The sequence below is a fragment of the Lutjanus erythropterus genome, chromosome 4 (assembly GCF_056507025.1).
Source record: "Lutjanus erythropterus isolate fLutEry1 chromosome 4, fLutEry1.hap2, whole genome shotgun sequence".
NCBI lineage: Eukaryota > Metazoa > Chordata > Actinopteri > Lutjaniformes > Lutjanidae > Lutjanus > Lutjanus erythropterus.
The window spans coordinates 34555843-34576990 of NC_139320.1; the positions used below are offsets into that span (position 1 = coordinate 34555843).

Genomic DNA, 21148 nt, shown 5'->3' on the forward strand with positions numbered 1-21148 from the left:
GACGTAAAGCATTCAGTGGCTATCAGGCTCATGATACCAATCTGCATTCTGATCTAAATTTCACAATGCCATGTGTTTACCGTGCATGCATATTCTATTTGTAAACCTGCCCTACCTAATGTGAACTGAGAGTTAATGGTACACCTCATTCCTCTATTCTGTTTTTGCATGTAATGTCAGGGTAATGTTTTCCAAAATGCTGTGGTGCGATGCAGCTAGAGTGAAGAAAGGTACTAGTTCTCTTAATTATTGTGATTCTTTATTTTTCTGAATGTGATTCTTTTCCTGAATTGATTTTTGTACTGCTGAATCGATTTTCATATGTATATAGAAATAACTAGCGCTCGTTCTTAACAAACGGATCCTTTTTACTTCACATACTTACAATAAAACAACATGTACTCAGACTTTCAAGTATATATTTCCTCTGCTCTCTGGAAACAAATTAATAGCTGCTGATATCACATTGCTAACTCCGTCTATTACTCTGGCTTCAATACTCCACACTGCTCAGTTACAGGAGCCTGAAAAGGTCAAAACTCAAAGTACTATTAATTTTAGCCTAACATCTAATTTTATTTATTATTATCTTATGGCACTAGCTGAGCAGGAACAGCTAAAGGTAGCAGGGTAGTTTGGAATAATAATATTTAAGAATAGCAATATGCCTCAAACCCAAATATCTAATCGTGCAATCTCAGCCCCATAAATCACCATGATCTGATCAAACGCATGACAAAGCCATTATAAACATTAACGAAAAGTAACATTTGGAACATAAAATTTTAAATTTAAAATCTCAACAATGCATCACGCGAAATAATCCAAATGCAGGCTGTCTCTCTCCCTATCGACTGCACATGTGAATGTCTCAAACCAGAATCCTACAGTGCCTTGCAATGATTGAAGGGCACCACTACACAAGTTACATTGCACAAACTACACAAGTTTTCCAGACTGAAGTTCAGTTTCAGCTTCATGTAATCTCACTAAAAACAAGAATAATGATAATAAATAATCACAAACACTATGGAGAGAAAGAGCCCTGGTATTGATATAGTATCAGTATCTGTGGATATCTAAATTTAGATATTGGAATCGGATCAGAACTGAAAAAAGTGTATCTGTACATCTCTAATTTAGACATGAGTGTGTGACTGAGAAACATGTGAGAAAGACTGACACTGAATAAGATTGAGGGAAAGAAAAAAAATGAGTCAGAGAACATGGAAGTGACAAAAGGGAGAAGTTGAGAGAGAGGGAGAGACAGAGAGAAATAAAAGGGGGGAAAAAGAGGGAGGGGTGCTGGCACCAGCCTACACAGGGCCAGATGTTTTGCGGCTAAAAAACTAGAGATGAATCAAAGCCATGTGAAGAGATTTATTAGGTTCCCATAGGAGCCCAGGCAGTATTACATGTAGCCCGCTCTGTTTACAGTGGCAAGAACCCCTAAACCACCCATCAACTACACTACTGGCTTGGCTGGGAATGTGAAGACTTTATATTTGGACTTATATAGGCTTTTGTCTTTATTCCTTTTCTCTCAGTGAGTGTGCTGGAGGAGTTGGAAGAGAAACACAAGGCTGTTTAGTCTGAGTGCGTGAGCCAGAGTAGTCAGCTGTAGCTCTGCCCAGTACAGTAGCACCCTCTGAATGTCTTTATTTGGCATCTGTTTCCCTCGATTTAGACTTGATTTCAGATGCGTTTTCGCCTACTCTGTCTGCTTCTCATATTGGAGTGTGACACACGGGCTGTAGTAGAGCATGCTGCCTCATGTTTCAGCATTGACAACAGTGTAAAAAGTCATCCCCCAGAATGATTTTGGAATTAATCTCTTATGGATCCATTCTAATGCTGTCCATTTCAATAATATCAGTGATGGAATGCATGCCGTGCCCTCTTGTGTTAATGGCTGCATCAGTAATGGATCCACACTGTATTGCTGCTAAGAGCTGACTGAATAATCTGCCCCTGCTGTGGCTGGAAAGACTGAGCCAGCTGTTTAATGATGTCAGCGTGCTGGAGGGGAAACGAACACACACATTCACACACAGGCGCACACACACCGACCGACTGACGGACTTAGGCACACTCAACTTGAGGACAGACCGACGCGGACACGTACGGGCACGCAGCAAACGAAACGCATCCGTCATCGGCTGAACAGCTGAACAGACTCCACGGGAAGGAAACACCAACGCAGCCACTGTCAAGACGACCACACTCGCATGCAACATACCGATGCATAGTGAGACAGACAGATATGTAGACTAGTCTTGCTGTGAAATTAATGGGCCTGCCTTTGGAGTGTGTGGATGTGACACTCAAGATGTGAGGTGGTGTAACTGACAATTAACCAGTGTTTTTTCTCCCGTTCTCTCCTTGCAGATCGATGCGTTGAGTAAGCGAAGTAAAGAAGCAGAGAACGCCTTCTTGAACGTCTACAAGAAAATAATTGATGTCCCAGGTAAGAGTCCAACATCTATGTGTCTGTCTGTGTTTGTCTAGACACTCCCCAAGTACCCCCCAAAAAAAAGAAAAAAACATGATCAGGAGACCCTCCTCTTATCCATGCAGACAGCACCAACAGGGGAAGAGAAAAATCATGACACCATCCCTCTGGTGCTCCTTCACTGTGCAACCAGGCGCGTGCGACGCCTTAATATGTCCCCACGAGATCTCATCCCCACTGGTGAAGCCTTTAGAGGGTCTTAACAGAAGGTGTGTCCTGATATGGATGACAAGTGCGACCACGATTGGCTGCTGCAAAATGCACACACATGAGCAGTCACGTTCAGCGCACTGAGGCTGAGGAGGGATGCAGAACACACACACACACACACACACACACACACACACACACATACACAGAGTCACAGCTACTGGTTGGAGATTTTCAGCTGTATGGGAGCCCTGGAGGGGCCCTGCATGCAGGAATGAGAGAGGAGTTGAGTTCATCTATAGCGTAAGGAGGTCATCATATTCCCACATGGATAGACCTACAGTAATATCTTTGGATTGTACTGCTCCCAATAAGTCAGCGCCAGCTCTGACGGGGCTATTCTTAACTTGCAGCGAGACAATGATGTAATGCCTGATGCACACACGCACGCAGACACAGACCAGCCTGACTAATGCAGCAGTCTTGAAAGAGGAAACAGTGTGTTTTGTTCTGTCTTCTATCAGCTGAAGGCCTGGTTAGTCAGCCCAGTGTGCTCTGCTTTAGATTAAAGGTGTCTGGCGAGAGCGCTCAGCACCAGTGGCCCACGAGTCAAACTGCTTTTAACTGGCTGTACAGTTGATTTGGGGGGAGGGGGTGCGCGTTGGCGATCTGAAGGACAAAGGTTTGATAAGAGGGAGAGAAAGTTGATTTTCAAGGGCACCAAGACACAACGCAGTCCAAATTCAGGGCATACAGTTAATGTTCCTTAGTGTTTGTTTGTACTTGTGTGTAACTTGCGTGTCAAGGTGTGTGTGTGTGTGTGTGTGCCAACGCTTAGCTCGGCATGGTGTGTCACCTTGACAGCACAAAATCAGCATGAAACTCCCCAATCGTTCTCTACTGATCTCTCATTAGCATAGTTAAGATATCTAACTGCGTCAGACATGAGACACACACACATACACACACAAATGCACATATACACACACACAGCCCTTACCCCCAGCTGTAAGCTGTCAGTTCCTCTTATCTGTACAACACACACACATAAACACACGCACACACAAACTGCTCTTTTAGCTGGCATGCTGATGAGCGTCGCCCGCGTCTCTTGGCTGCCTGTCACCAGTCTGCCACCCATGAGCACCAATCAGATGTGATTGGCCTGACTGACAGGGCTCTCTTCATCACACTGACAGTTAACCCTGCTGTGTGTTCACAGAGATGTTGGTAAAATGCCTCCAGAAAGTTGTCTTTCTTCCTGCTGTCTCTGTTTCTTTAATCTTTTATTTACCTTTTGCATCGCCTTTTTTACGGCTCCACTTTGTCCATCTGTCTGCTCCCATGTTTCTCTTTTTTTTTTCTTGCTTTCAAGCAGCATCATAGTGAGCACTTTAACTGATCATAGCCCAGTAATCTCTGTTGTTAATGTGTCTCATCTATGGTACCGACTATCATGTATCCAGTTCTCTTGCTGTGTCAGCAGTTGACGCAGTTCAGTTTTTTTCCCCATACAAAATCAAAGTTTATCTCAAAACAGTTGATACAATGGCGGATAGTGTATCATTCAGTAACCTTTATGGATAAAGTTTTGTTGATATGAAATGTAAAAACTAACCATGACCTTTCTGATTTGGCAAGCTAAATCTCTGTTCTGTTCTTTTTAATCAGTGAAGTGCAATAACATATTTGTAAGTATTTACAATGGAGCCAAATTAATACTTGATTTTCTTTTAGGTTGATATCAATAGTTAAGAATGGGTAAAATCAAATAACTATATTCAAATGTGCCTGTTAAAGGTTCATGATTAAGACATGTCCAGTGTAGACTATTTTACAGATGAACACTAAACTTTATAATCAAAGATCAGAGTATGGTGAAGAGCAGACCATAAACATACCTGGGGAATATATTATTACATATAATATCCACGAATAAAAAGATATTTATAATTTCAAATATAACATATTTAAAAAAAATTAAAAATATTTAAAAATACAAATTAAAATGTAGACAGATTCATTTGATAATTCTTTAGTATGGGAGACACGATTCTCAAAATCCACAATCCAATTTGACTTTACATTTTAAGGTCATGATTCAATTAGAGTTTCCTTTTAAACTTTTTTTTCATCGCTGAAGGCTATGCTGTAGAGTCTTGATTTGTGAAGATCAACAGATCATTGGTTATAGAGGGTGAGTCTGTAATATATTTACTGTAAGAAATCATAAAATGACCACGATATGTCATCAGAGATCAAGGAAACATGCTCAGTTAAAATACTGTCTTCTCCGACAACACTGTTTCCTCCTTTTGAAATTTTCTATTCTATTCTGACCTTTTGTTATTCTACTTCTATACTTGCCTGGCAGGCAGTGAGACAGGCAGTCACTGAACATCAGCTCCACAATTGTTACACATTGCTCCTAACTTTCAATTACATTTTCAAACTATTCCTCAAAATGATTTACACAAGTTACATTTGATCAATTGAGGGGGTTGTTAAGTTACTTAAGTCAGCTATAACATGACTACATAAGCATAATAGTTACTGGACTGTTCTGTGTTATGTTTGCTGTCACTGTAAAGTTGTGTGAAATGTGCCGTGGATAAATGTTTACAAGCAAGAAACACTGAACTAGTACCTAGATAATCATAGCAAAAGTGGACAGTGAGGGTCAGTCAAAGAACTGAATACATCTCTAAGTGAAAACTGCAGCTTCAGGCCACCGGTAAGCTATGCTTTGTTGGCTGTTTTGCTTTGGACATGTTCAGAAAGGTGTGGGTGTGAGAGAAATACTGGGGAACTGCTGAGCTCACTCAAATTATTGATTTATTTTCAATTTAGCTGATTTCGATCATTTTTTGATTTAGAAATGAAATTGTGACATCCCTATTTTTCAATCTGTGATAATCTACTCTCGGATGGTGTTATTTGTTTTGTAAATACAGTCCAGCTCTGAACTAAAGCTGTCTGATGTATGAGTGACTGTACATATAACTCACCTTACCATAATACTGTTAGTTATTTGTGATGTTTTTTGGCCTTTTCTTGCCGCCAGTGATTCTCCCCAGGGAGTTCAAAGGTCAGGATCACATTCAGGACAGCGCTCCTGATTCATTGCGTTGCTCAAGGACACTTCACCAGGCCAAATGCTTTGCTCTCACTGGGCCTTGAACGTAGTTATTCCTAGCTCACAACACCACCTTGCCGCCCTTGTTTGTGTAATCTGCTTTGCCATGTGTTAACGTTGTGTGTGTGTTGTCTCCGCCAGATCCTGTACCTGTGTTGGAGCTGGCTCAGCAGCTGCAGCTGAAGCTCCAGAGGATGCACGACATTGAGACAGAGAACACCAAACTCCGAGAGACACTGGAGGACTACAACAAAGAGTTTGCAGAGGTCAAAAACCAAGGTTAGAGACAGGATACACACAGGACACACACTGGATTTCTTTTTTCTGACTTTGAGACTGGTATGGATGTAGGCCACGCAATTAATCACAGATGATCACATATCAAAATTTCACGCACCTATAATTAGAATTTCTGTGGTAGTCTGAAGTGTTGTAATGTTACATTCCCCCATATACTGCATCACTTTTATTACTATGACCAGTTACAACCAATGAGTGTGCAGAGATGGTGAAACTGCAGTAATAATAAGAGAAATCATACACATATTGTTATTTGAATGGCAAATTTAATATCGCGTCAGGGCACAACAGTTGAAAATTAGCCTTTTGGCCAACACTGCTTCCTACCATGCAGCAAAGTGTCAAAAATTGTCGAGATATAATTTGAGCAATATCGCAGCAGCGCTGCTTGTGATTTCTCTGGTCTGCAGATCTGAAAGTTAAGTGTATAGGTTTCTTATTCATAACTAACATAATTTTCTTAAGTCACTTCTGTTTCTGCATAACTGGGGGGCAGTTTGCTTACTTATAACTCCAAACAGTTCCCCATTTTCCTTCCAATCATGGGGTTTTTAGGATATTCCCATAAGGAACGTGTTGTGAATCATACAAAAAGAGCTGTTCTCAACTTTGTCATGTGAAACTGAAACGTTAAGGATGTCAGCGTCGATATTGACCAAAGAATATAGGTTGGAGGTGAAGCAAGTGTGTCAAACCCTTCTAAAATACAGCTAAAGCGTGGAACTTCAAACAAACGGCACATCGCTCAGCCTGCTCACTGAGGCATGGAGCAGATTAGGACATTCTCATTGAAAAAATCAAAACAATTCAATGTTCGCTTGCTTGTTCGCATTGCCTCAGGTTAGGAAGCAGTTTAACATTGTCACATTTACATGATGTTTATCACTGTACATTGTCCCGCTAAAAGAAATCAAATGTAAGAATATACAGAGTGACCTGGTGTGTACGTGGAAAGACCGGATCTGTGCAATCCCAGAGTGGAAGATTTTGCCAAGTCGTGAACATGAACATGTAGTTTGAGGTGATCAGTGCATGTTTTTTTTGAGATACTGTTCAAAGTATGACAATATACAATTTGCATATTTTTGATTTGGGTTTTGACTGCAACAAAAGTGCAACCTTGATTCCAAAAACATTGGGATACTGCATAAAACAGATGAAAACAGCATGCAATCAAATACAGAGTTAATATATTTACAAAAAAAACAAAGTTTATCAGTTTGAATAATAAATAGCTTGTGTTTGTACTATATTACATTGAATATATGTCAAAAGGATTTTCAAATCGTTGCATTCGGTTTTTATTTTACTTTTTTCATAGCAGCCCAAACTTTTTGGATTGCAATTGTCACTCTTTGTAAGACTATTTCAATGCTGCTACTTTGAGAAATTCCACACTGTCAAAAGTAAAATTCAACATGTAAAATGTCAGTTAAAATTGTTCCAGTGAAAAATTGCAGCAATCTAATTTTTTATGAAACAGAGACATTATTTCCTAATCAAAACCTGTTTTTCAAACATAAATATTGCTGTTATTATTTTTTCTGGGGTGATGCTCTAGGATAACCTCACCATCATATCTGCATGTTGCTATATAGACAATTTTAAAATGCAACTATAAGGTCAAAGACACATATTCAGAAGCCCTTTTCAAAGGAAGAGGCCACATTTCAACATATTTTAATGCCTCATAAATTTTTCACAAACACAAAAAATGTACAAGGTTTTACATTTTCAAATAGGTTTTCAGGGGAAAAAAAACATGAGGCACAGTTTCATGAATAAAAAACGACAGGCTACCTCGGGGTAAAGAAAGATGGAAAAACTGACAAAGGCAGAGAGAGATGAGTGAGAAGCGGTAATAAAAGTGGTGTAATTTCAGTCGAAAAAGAGGAGTGAGTGAGCGAGCAGGGAATGTTTTGGAATCCCCCTTTTCCTCAGCGAGAGTTAATTGGAACAGCTCGATAGCGGCAGGGTTCCATTCTGCCATTGATTTTCCTGTTCCCTCATCCTTTATCCCTCCTTCCCGCCTCAATAGATGGGGGATATTTAAACCCCAAAACACACTGTGGAACTCCCACTCCTGTTAAACACACACACGGACCCGCCTGCACACTTGCACGTGCACGTGCGCACACACACATGCGAAGAGTGCAGGGGCCATTGATCCCCGCAACCTAAATGTTTAAAGTTCAGTTAAGCAGTTAAGGGGTAAGAGGGCTCTGAGGGGACTCTCCTCTATTGATTATGTGTCAGAGCAGTGAGACTGGAGTTTAAATCACACGCACACACACACGCACACAAAGTGCTAAGAGCCCTCAGTCAAAGGCAGCAAGCAGCAATGCTCTTTATCATTGTCTCACTCACTTATATCTTTCTCTGAGAAACACACACACACATGCACACACACACATGGAGGCCTATTTATTACCCCAGTTATGTGTTAGATTTATTTCAGGCCGCCCCATACAGAGCTCAGCCGTCAGCAGGTTATGGGGTTTCAGCACTAATGCAGCCCTAATGAATACAACATATCTACTGTTGGTTGAACGCTGAATATTCTATACCAGTCATGGATGTAAAGATTAGGCAGGAGCCATAGGGGCCACGGCCTTCGTCTGTGCTGACAGAGGAGGAATGCGGGATATGAAACACTGCTCCTTAAGCAAAGGTCAATCCCCCTCCGTCAAAAGCGTTATCGTCATCACTGCCATTTATCACATTGAGGAAACGGCCATGGTCTGTTTTCTGCATAATTTTCAAAGTGTCCATACACTGTTAAAACACTGAGAAAACTCAAAATTTAAAAGCAGCAGTTTTCCCATCTACTAATCTGTTGTTGCGAAAATTTACTTTTCTTCTTTAGATGAACTTTAATCTTTGAGTTTTAGAAACCCAAAAATTGTATTTCACAGTGAGTTGCAGTGATTTGGAAATATCAGCCATAGAGATATCTGCGTTCCCCTCAATATAATGGAACTAGATGCCGCTGAATACATTTGAGAAATTCAAAACCAGTGTCTCTTTTCAAAAATAATGACCTGATTACTCAAGATATTCCACAGAACTTGTTGTGAACAATTTCATGTAGGAGCTACTTTCTTTCTGCAGTAGAATATATCAGAACTACTTTATTTTCTACTGCAGAAAGAAAGTAGTTCCTACATGAAACTGCTCACACCAACACCTGTGGATAATCTTGAGTAACCATGTCATGATTTTTGGAAAGAGACACTGATTTTTAACACTGTAGCCAAGTGCCATTTAGTTCATCATATTGGAAAGAAGGCATCTTTATGGCTGATATCTCCAAAACTCTGAAACTCACACCGAAACAGTACAGGCCAGACGAAAAAATATGTATTTTTGTTTTGGGGCGTGAAATGTTCCCTTAATATTTTCTGATAAAACCACTCAATTTTCAGGCACCAAAATCTTAAATCAATTTTGACCAATTTTTGAAAAACAGTTTTTGTTTTTTTCCCCAACTTTCTAAAACTCAGTGATTTGAGTTCCTCTAAAGAAGAAAAGTAAATCATTTGAACTGAAGGTTCCAGGTCAGAAAAACTTTTTTTTAAATGTTTTTACAGTGTATTTTAACTCTTTCATGTTTTTATGTCCTCCAGAGGTGACCATTAAGGCCTTGAAGGAGAAGATCCGCGAGTACGAGCAGTCTCTGAAGAACCAAGCAGAGAACCTGGCCCAAGAAAAGCAGCTCCAGCTACACAACGACTATGCAGAGAAGGAGAGGTATGACTTTTTGTGTGTTTGTGTTTTGAGTAACAACCTCTGCATTGTTTTTCCAGTTTAAACCTTTGGGTCATTGTGCCCTCAGGCAGAACTGCTATGATTCTAATCTTTGAGTGAAAGGTTTAACATTTATTTAGCAGAGCTATTCATGACTTGATAATTTCTTCTCAGCTAATAGTCCTTGGACGTTTTCTCCAAGTTATCAGTTTAATCAACAAATTGTTGCTTATTGCTTCCCCAGCATTGCCTCCCTTTTTCAGATGAATGCAGGAATGGAAAATAACCTACATAAAAGACAATGCCAGCATTTTTGTCATGTGGGTGCTTGCCATTCTTGTCTTGATGGGAATCAACACCGCAGACTCCTATTTTCTGTCTCTACCACGATATATTTCAGCCATTTTATTCTGAATAATTGCTGCCACAGCCTTCTACTGTGTCTGAAAATACACAGCAACTGAGTGGAAACCACCAAATAACTATAATGACAAAAAATGTGCTTAGGTGTCACTTTATTTTGACACAAAGTAATATATTTCGATTTAATAGGTTACTTCCTTTTCAAGCCCATTTTCAAGGCATTTTGAAGTGTGTGATTTTCAGATACACAGGAAGCCTGTGGCAGTAATAAATAAGCTCAAAATTGCTGCCAGATATTTTAGGAACATGAACAAAACAATTCCAACTGCAGAAACGGTGTTATTAACTCTTACAAAGGCTAAAATGAGTCACACTGATACTGTCCTTGCCCAGGAAGGAGCACATTCAACATAAAGATAATTAAACTAATTACCTGAAGCCCAGGCAGCCATAATATTGTTTCACTTTACAACAGACTTGGGCACTGTTCCTCCTATTTCAATCAATAAATCCAGAGTCAAATGATGGGGGTCAGTTTAAACCCACATTTAGTTCAGTTTTTTAAATTCAGGTGGAGAATTGAGCTGTCAATCTTAAATTTAGTTATCTTGAGTAACTATGTGCTCCTGTTTCAAATTAAAGGTATAAATAAACATGTGCACAGAGTAGAAATGATAAGCATTCATACGATTATTTGGTGCAGCCTCAGGGCTTAAAGAGGCGGCATATTTTTACTGAGGGTGAGCGGGAGTTAAAGGCTGTGATGAGTGTATCAAACCTCAAAATGTATCTTAACTGGGAAATGAAGCACTGCCAAATTCTTAAAACCAATAAACTCTGAAGCAACAGATTAAATTCAGTACAGGGCCAGTCATAGAGTTCAAAAATACAGTACAGAGAGCTGCTGTTGTCAGGTTAATGTGTAGTCTGTAGGGTCGTGCCATTCTCCACTATGCAAATGTAATACTATGATATATCTGTAGGCTGTGCATATCCCTTCAAAGTAATAAAGCAAGTGAAAGATATTCTCAGATTTTTTTTCCCTACTGCATCAGTTTATTTGTTTATCAGTGGTATTGATCATTTAACAGTGCAGTGGAGACTGCATATGGATCAAAAAGCTTGGGACAAAATTATTCCAATACAAATGCTGTTTAAATAATGTGTTTATAGTTATCAAGTGGTCTGCTAACTTTGGCCAATATGTTAAAATTTTGCAACCGGCCATTGTGGGCCCAATACCTGATAGATTGCCAGTATATTACAGTACAAGTATTTCTCTTTTGCTGAACTAAGATGAGTTTTAATGGCCTTGTTATTACCATAAAACAGATTTCTTTCAAACTCATCAGACAGGGACATAATAAAATTTTAGCAAAACCGTCCTGGTCAGTCTTTCCACTGTTAATACAGTCACCATCTCTGGTTTGGCCGAAATTAAAGCCACTTCAGATGTGAAAATCTCCTGGCTTTTCAGGCTGTTTCCCCCTCTCACTTGTCCTCTGGCACAGTGGGTCTGTACTGTGTCACCAAGAGTGTGTCATGGAGCATCACCTGTCAAGCGTACAAAAAATCAACAGGCGATGGTGATTTAAAACTTCAGTTATTCTGTTTCTTTTTATCTTACCCCCATGATACTTGCTGTTGTGTGCATATTCAACTCATGAAGGGAAAAAGAAAAAGTAATTTTCTCTCACTGAAAAACATCGTCTCCTGGAAGCTTACGACAGACTGCCAAAAATGAGCCAGTGAGATGCAGCAGCAAACTACATTAAGTAGTTGGATTATACACAGAAAAGTTATTTAATTTGTCTAATTTATTGCACAGTGATTTGACTGTATTTCCAACTGGTCAGTAAAATACAGCAAATGGCAAAGCTGTCCGTTTCATTACTTATATTCATGTAATAAATATACAAATGTCAATTAGATGGTAATCTAGTTATAATAATAATCTGTTTAGGGTAATCAGTTTGACCTGATCACTATACTGTATTTTGAATACTGCTTGCAATTCTTTCTCAACAGCTTCTACAGCCTCATATCAAAAAGTCTTGTGCCATTATCAGGTTTTTCTTAAGAAAACATGTCAGTAGTTTAGTTTACTTCCGTACAGTTGCATCATTCTGCTTTATTTCCAAAGCATGAAGAGCTGCCAACTACTGCAACTGATGTTTTCACCCTCCATTACAGTCATTAAAAGACTTGAGAGGAAATCTTATTCAGTGATCATTGTGATAAAAGTCTCCGACCGCTTGAAGTGGATTTTATAAGATTTGTTTACTAAACGTACATTACAGATCCCATATTTTCCTTCATGTCAATCATCCTGTTTGCCACAGAGCTGTGTTAAAGCTCGCTGCCCCTTTCAGTCGTACAGTAGAAGATCAATTGTCCAACTGTATTTCCTTTACGTCAGTGTTTTATAGGCCCCTTCCTGTCTGCAGAGAGCTGACTTCCTGTGTCTGAGAGGGGCAGTAAATGGATGGCACCTCTGATGCATTTTATCCTGCAAGGAGTGAGGGAAGGAGAGAGAGGGGGAGAGATGAAAGGATGAAAGGATGAAGTAGAGGGCAGAAAAATAGAGATGACAGAAGAGACAGATTGGCGGAGAAGGGGGGCATCAAAGAGTGCCATAAAGACTGTCTTTGTGCTAGATTATTGATGTTTTTACACGCAGTGGCAATTTCTCAGCAGAGCCCAACTTTTTATATGCTAAGAATGAATCTATTTTATCCTTGTGGTTTGTGTCGCCCCCCCCCACCACCACCCCCACCCCCTCTCTTACTCAGCCCTCTCTCCCCCCGGGTGCAGTGTGCCCCAGTGGCCAGACATTCCTGCCTAATAGGGCTGCTTAATGAGGAGTGGGTTGTGTTGGGAGGATTTTAGTGGGGAAAACACTTCAGAAATGGTGGGAAAATAGAGAATAGTTGCCACAAAGTGTGAACCCAAGATTTACTGACTCAGTATCTCTATCTGTGACTTTCTGCTCCCTGCTTTTCTTTTTCTTTCCTTCTGTAGGAAACTCCAGGAGAGCCAGGACTCCATGTCCTCGAGGTTGGAAGAGGCCGAACACAAGGCCCAGTCCCTGCAGACAGGTACCAGCCACGTTCAGTTGTCATGATACCAGAATTTTGAACTTTGATACAATACTAGTATTAAACAGCAAAAAGGAAAAAGTCCTAGGCACACAAATAACAATATATATATTTTTTCCATTAACAAACCTGCACACAGGGCTGCTACAGAAAAGGTCACTGAACCTGGTCTGGCTTTGCTGCGAACCAAATTTCAGGCAGAACAATATAGACTAACTAAGGACTAGACTACAATCAGCTGTTATTGTTTTAAACATGTAGTGTTAAAAAAGTATCAGTGCTGGGATACTTAGACCAATATTGAGCCGATAACATTGGCCGGGTTCTAGTCAATCACAGCTATATCAGTTTATTGGCATCGACATATATGTTGTCCAATAAATGCTAATATGAAAACTTTTTTGACACAACATAATCCAGATGATTTATATTTATTTTAATTTTATAAGCAACATTTCATGTATATTTGATCTTTTTTCGTAAGTTTAAAATATACATATACATATTTTACTCTGTTTGTGTTTTTTTATTATTATTATTTTTTATAGTTATTTAGAATTATTTAAAATGCTGGTGAAAGTTTACTAAATCAGTGCTCTGACATCATTCTGGAAAATTAAGTTTATTGTTAAGCCGTAAAATATTCTGCCTCCATTGCATATCATAAGTGTTTGATAACCACTTCAGGGATTTTTGCAAAAACTGTTTATGTATATATTCTATATTATGTAAATAATGTTTATATCTAAAGAAAATATATCAATATCAGAATTTTCTTTAGCTCCTTAATATTGGTGTCTGTATCAACCCCAAAATTCCAGTACTGATTGGGCCCTACTTTTGACAACCTAACAACCTACTCAGCCTTTACAGACCAGCATATTGTATTTAACCTGCTCAGAGAAATGTCAGCTTTATCACTGAATATGAGTTGGTGCAGCCTTTAAAAGTTCTAAAAACTTGAATTCAACTCTTAAGTATATATCATTATATACTCATTTATTGCTGAAGTTTGAAGAGAAAAAAACACCTTATTGAAGTTTGACACTCAAAAACTAAATCTGCTTCATCTGGACTTGGTGGTTGTGGTTTGATCAAATTGACAGTGACTGGGCAACATGAGCAAATAGCCCCACAACTGTCACTTTAAACCAGTGTGAAAAGCACAGGCAAAAACACAAATACACAAGAGGCAAAGGAGGGATTTCTGGCACAAGTGCACCAACTTCCACAGTGCATAGAGAGGGGAAAAAGTGCTAAAGAGGTAAAACTCCAGCAACAAATATTTATTCATTTCATGTTTAGTTGTTTAGGAACAAGCATGTAGCATAAACCAATGGCACACACTACAGCATTTATAGCCTAAGGTAATTTGCAATGCCCATCCCTAGCTGTCCCTAACCTTTAACATGGTTTCTGCAAATCCTTAAATGTTTAAGGCCTTAAAATATGACAGATAAAAGCAAAATGTCTTTAAAACAACTTTGACAGGTCTTAAAATTTTATTGAATTATGATGTTAACATTAAGTTCATAACGTTTCATTAACTTCAGTCTCAGTTTAAATATGTTTTTGGGAAAAAATATTATTGATCATGCTGTGACAACTACAAAATGAAACCACAGAACCACTATGGTTATTGGTTCCACACGGAACCAATAACCACTCATGCAAACTGTGCAGCTGGTCAGAATTTATTGGAGCACACCCAGCTAGTGTGTGGGCTAATGTGGCGTCTCGATCCTCTTGTAAATTAAAAAGAAAAAAAAAAAAACCTTCTTCTAGAAGTGAAAAATACAATTGTTTCTGTTGCCTTAGTTTAATTTAGTGTGGGGAAAGTGCAAGTTCAGTGAGATCTGACTAAAGGTGAAAATATTTGGAACTTTGGGTTTTAAGGCTTTAGCGTCACATGGGAAGTCAAAAAAACATAAAGCTGCCGTTAAAAGCCACCGTGACCTTTAAAAAGTACTGGTCATACTTTGATACAAGTTCTTCATTAGAATTGTAGCAGGGAATTTCACAACTGTTTCTTTTCCCATCTCTTACAGCACTTGAAACAACTCAGGCCGAGCTCTTTGATTTGAAGACCAAGTATGACGAAGAATCCACAGCAAAGTACGTGTCTCACTGATCTTTTGTGTGTGTTTGTGGGTAAATTCTCCCCTCTGACTCCTCCATAGTCTGCTCCCTGACATAATCATCCTGTTTAGTGCATCTTCTTGCCTGGAACCCCCCCCCTTTTTTTTTTTTCTCCCTAACAGCTGGATTGTCTCTCACAACGCTCAGCAGCCTCCAAATCCCAGCATTACCCACGCACTGTAAATACCGACAGAGATTGTGATGCATTCTGCACCAGAAAGCACCAAAATAGAGATTTTGTATTTGTGTGTGGTGGTGTAGGCTAAAGCCACTGTATGATTCATCAGGGTCATGACAGAGGGTCAGTTTGAGATCTCTGACTTAAAGCCGCACCGCCTTCTTCTATCAGGACCTGTAAGATAAGGTAGCTTCAATTACTCCAGCTGTTGGCATCTATCATTATTGATCTCATAGTGGTGGCGAGGTTGAGAACAGAAGCTTTTCCATGTCAGCACTCCACATTGTGAAGTGGCACTTTATGACATTCACACCCTGTGTTCCCTCAGGGTTAGTAGTGGCGACCAGAACCACTTGAGTAAGCCGAACCTCATTCATGAGAAAGTTTTCAGTTTTGAGAAGAAACACGAAGCCCTTCATTATTCCTTTTTGTTTCTTTTTATTGGTAACTGGTGTATTCAGGTTTGTTACGGGTGCTGGAAATCCTTGAAAACACTTGAATGTCAATGTACCATTTTCAGTGTTTGAAAAGTGTTTGTATTTAAGTGCTTTAAATTTTAAATGCATTACTTTCATAGTAAATCATTTTCTAACTGAATAGTTTGCTTTTTAGATAAAGAAATGAAATAAATCAGAGAACCTAATTGCTTCTGCCTTTTACACAAAATGAAAACGAGCATGTGTGGCTACACTTACAGTGATCTGTCAGTTTTTGTTGACGTGTGCCCTCTGATGGAACAGTGAGTGGGAGGCTAACAGATGACAACATGCCGGGAGGTTGCTCTTTCACTGAGTGTTGGCTTGAAAACATTTTTTTATTTTTATTTTTTTATATGAAAAGGATTTTTATCTAAATTATTTGTCTAGTATCTAAGTTATTTGTCGAGTGATTGTTCTGTATTGGCTCAGTCAGGTTATATAGGATGCCAACTGTATTTACAAGCAAGTGACAGATTTTGAAACTTGAAACTTTGTTGAATTTTCCTTGGGGATGTCTCAATTCTACCACTCCACAATTCGATATGACTTTGGATTTCAGGTCATGATTCAACTTTTAGATTTGAAATTCTTTTCATTTTGTGCTGATTATTATGTCATTGTTAGACTATTGAGTTTTCATTGGTAAAGATCAACAGATCTTGGTTTGATTCCCTGGTGCCCTGGGGACTGTAATTTACATTTTCAAATCCTTTCAAAAAATGGTATCAATCAGGGTTCAGTGTTGATTAAAGTGGGTCAGAAATCTACCCACCCAAAGCCAAATTTTACTTGCCCCCGTACTGTAATTATAATGTTAAATCTTTATTTAAATAAATTAATCAGAACAAGGGCGCAGGTCATAGATATGAAGCAACATTCTTGCATATATAAAATGATACTACAATCCCCCTCTTTATACCCAGAAATGGGCTTGTTAACTGTGAAACAATGCATTTAATTCTTTTTTTTATCACTTGCCCGATCAAGATTTAATGGTGCCATTATACTTGCACCCAGCAAGTGGGCAGTCTTGTTAGCCCTGCTTGAATCAAGTGTGATATAACAGCTGGTGTCATGTGTCATCTCTAAAGTTATTTTTCTTTTTTCTTTGGACATGCGATGGATGCCACAAGTAGGTAGGGGTGGTTAGAAAAACAAATACTGAGAGAATCACTGATTCTGCCTTTCGATTTGACTCTTGAAATTGAATGCTCATTTCAATTATTTTTCGATGTAATATTGAAATTGTGACACCCCTAGTTTTCCTTTGATTTGTCACAAAGGGTGTAATTATACATTCATTTGGATCGATAGATCAATTAAATATTCAATGATCGTTTATTACTGTGCAAAGTGAAAATATATTGATCCATAACGTCATCTTTAAGATTCACTTTGTCTTTGTCACAAATGTCTAGAAGGGTTCAGTCATAAAATTGTCAAATCATAATTTAGTTATGATTTAGTTATGAGTTGACCTAAATGTTTTGCATTGTTTCACAGTTAACAAGCCCAGTGTAAGCGATTGTGACCTTTGATGTTGTCTGATATCGATCGCAGACCCCTGAATTTAATCAAAATCATATTGTGACAGACTTTCATTTTGAGCATATAAATATACATAAATATATAATTTACCAGAGCAGTGAGGTGCTGGAAAAGCTTGAAAATACACTTTGAAAATGCTTGAAAAGTGCTTGAATTTGACCTGAAAAACTTTTAATTGATAATAGGTGTATTGCGAAAACAGATTTCTGAAGAACATGAACTCTTTCTTATAAATACAAAATTGGTCAAGGGCATCCTGCAAGTGCCCTGTACACAAAGTATCAACTTGGCTTTTAAGGTTTCCCCCACCACCCCATTTGCCGTGCCCCGAACTCACTGTGTCTCTCCATTAACAGAGTTGTTAAATTGATTGGCTGTTAAAAACAGATCGATCCCTCCTCTCTCTCTCCCTCACAATCCGTTTTTTTCCCTTTTCTACCTCCCTCACTCCCACACTTTGTCTTTTATCTCCTACATGGTGTGTTTGTGAGCACAAGAGGAAAGGCCACAGGAAGATATTACATGCAGTGTAATGGCACTAATCAATAGGTTTCATAGTCTATGAGAGGGACGCCCCCCCTTTTATTTCCTTTCCCTATGACTATATCGCAGCACTCCTCTCGTTTCTTTACACTTACTTCTTCTTCATGTCCTTGTCTCTTCCTTTTATGTCAGAACAAAACACATTTTGAAAAGATACATATAGTAGGCCCCATTTGCTTACAAAAGCTAATAAACACATGCCGCCCGGCCCACATCCACACGTACACACCCACACACATTCAGATACGCACACTCACACTCGTGAGCCTGAGGCAGTCAGGGTCCTTGACTATGTGGCGTGCTGTGATCTGAAATTTTAATGCAACGCTTTAAAGCACACACAAACCCTCTCTAACCCTGCACCCTCCCAGTCCTTGGAGTCCTTCCCCCGTTTACTGCTTGGCTGAGCAAATCGCCAGTGTTTGGCTGAACACAACTTTTAACCCTTTGACTGCATATATTTTGGCTCTGCAAAACACAAAACGCCATACATACCATGCACTTTTTCCACACAAACACAGAAGCGCACATTCGGACACGCGCACACACACTTAGACATACACACACTTGCTCTAAACTTTCCACTAAGGAGGACATTGCGTGACAAATCCCCCATCCTCTTGCTGCATTCGGGTAATCTGCCTTTTAAAATACACACAGACGTACACACACACACACACACACACACACTCCCTGAGAATTTGGTCAATGTTGCAGTGCCCACAGTGTGTGTGTGTGTGTGTGTGTGTGTGAGAGCTTCAGCGGGAGGCGGGCCTGCAGATGTAGCGTAGCCCCCTCTCTGTGTTGGCGCTGTGAGGGTCTGGCTGGCCGCGTTTTACCCGTTTAGTCCCTGTTAAAGATTAATGATATATTGATCCCCAGCCCCACAGGATGCTCTGTGTGTGCGTGTGTGTGTATGCTCTTCTGCGTGTGTGTGTGTGGCTTTATCTGCGTATAAAGGCTTGATACCATTTTGGGAAAAGCATTTAATTGCTGATAATTAAGCAACAGTCAATAGGCTTTTCCTGTGTCCATCTCAAGCGCACACATACACAAAATAGTGCACAGTATACACACACACGTGCATGCACAGACACACTCACAGCTAGCTTCTTTTTAAGCCTCCTTGAAATCCCCAAGGTAACACGCTGTGAAAACGCAATGTGGAGAAAGCCAAGGAAAGAAAAGGAATGGAGTGATGAAAGCTAGAGGGCAAAAAGCGAGTCAGGCTGGAGGCTACGGCGAGGAAGAAGGGGATAAGAGCATGATAGAGGAGGGAAATGAAAATCTAAATCAGGGGAATATCCTGCTGGCACCGAGGACAGAGGCCGAGGAAGAGAGGGCGAAAGATGAGAGAGAGGGAGGTGGAAGGGGGGAGAGAAAAAAAAGATGAAAGGAGGAAAAAGTGGAGGGCAATGGGAAGGGAAACGGGTTGAGGGGGAGAAAGGATAGAGGCAGGCAGAGGGTGGAAAAGAAAAGGAGCTGGTTTGAGTGAGACGAGCAGGAGAGAAGAAGATGATAAGAGATGAAAAGGCCTGTCTGAGATGGAGGAAGTACAGTAGGGGCTTAGAGGCTCTGGGCCTGTTTCAGAAGTCCTACAGTAACTCACTGATGTCACCGGGTGCAGCCATTGGCTTTCATGCTACAAAAGAGTGTGTGCAAGTGTGTGTTGTTTTGTGTTTAAGTGCAGCTGTGCATGTACTCTATAGCTCCTCCCTGTGGCTGCTGTATACAGCTTTGGAGATAAGTTTTGGTGGCCTAAAATGAGGATTTGTCATTACGAGGGACCCTCCCTGCACTGTTGAGTGTTTGATGAATTAATTTCAGTGGGCGCATTGGCTGGCCATGGACAGTTCCTGCCCTGCCCAGCGACTGACTGACTGTATCAGGATATGCAGAAAATCCCTTCCCTGTGATCTGCTTTGGCCCTCAGCCTCTAGCTTTGCCTTTATAATTCCAAATACAGCCAAATCCAAAGGTTATTTAAGAAGACTTTGTGCATCTGTACTTTGATTAAATGATCACATTTGGAGCAGGAGCGGTGGTGTATTTGGGTTGCATTACTACCCATAAACGCTCTCCATTACAAGCTTTTCTGGCTTGTTGGCTCTCTGACCTTAACATTTGTGTGTGCGGGTGCATACACAGTTGAGCACGCACGTGGGTCGCGCACACTATAGCTTAAGACAGGATAAAAGCTGGTGAGGTAGTGTACTATTATGTTGCTTAAATGCATACTAGATCCTTTTAACTGTTAGGGGAAGAATAAAAGCAGAGAGCGAAAAGCTCTCCCACCCACATCTGATTCTTTTTGCTGCATTGCCTGTGGCACAATGTTGACCTAATATCAACTGTGTCTGTTTTGTTAAACACATTCAAATCAGTAGTACTCAAGCCTATGGGACATAACACTGTTTCTCATACTGTGACACACAAATACAAAAGCTGCGTGGGTTATTGGGTTCACTATCAAAAGATTGCAGTGAAATCAAAAGGTCTTAATGGACGTGGCAGTGCACATATGCGCTCACATTTTTTGCGCCCAGTGCTGCCCGTGTATTCTTATCAGCTGGTAATGTCTTAAATAAACACACATGCATACACACTGCGTCTTTGCACTGTATTGAACACATACCAAGGAGATTTCTCAGGATTTCAGTGCATTCATTATTTTAACGTTTTAATGTCATTTTATGGTGAATAACATTCACACACTTACAACTAATTAACAAGGAGGGTAATCATATGTAGGCAATTATTTAGGCATGGTGTATACCCTGAAATCAGGGTTTCTGTGGTCTCTTTAAGAGTCTGAAATCCCATTATTTCAATTTTATACCTCAGAATTTCTTGAAATATGATTTTGGCTGGTCTTTAAAATTTATTTGATTATGAAATTAATATCAGTTATAAAGTTGCATTGTCTTAAGTCTCACTTTTAAAATATGTTTAAGG

The 21148-nt window shown here is 39.7% G+C and overlaps 1 protein-coding gene across 2 annotated transcripts in view; it reads left to right on the forward strand.

The window, feature by feature from the left end:
* cux1a (cut-like homeobox 1a) overlaps positions 1-21148 on the forward strand; it is a 76418-nt gene that overhangs the window by 32345 nt on the left and 22925 nt on the right. For both annotated transcript variants that reach the window (XM_084717772.1, XM_084717773.1), the window contains exons 4-8: positions 2389-2467; positions 5940-6077; positions 9725-9848; positions 13230-13306; positions 15355-15421. In XM_084717772.1, coding sequence (XP_084573898.1) covers positions 2389-2467; positions 5940-6077; positions 9725-9848; positions 13230-13306; positions 15355-15421 — 485 coding nt within the window. The remainder of the gene's footprint in view (positions 1-2388; positions 2468-5939; positions 6078-9724; positions 9849-13229; positions 13307-15354; positions 15422-21148) is intronic.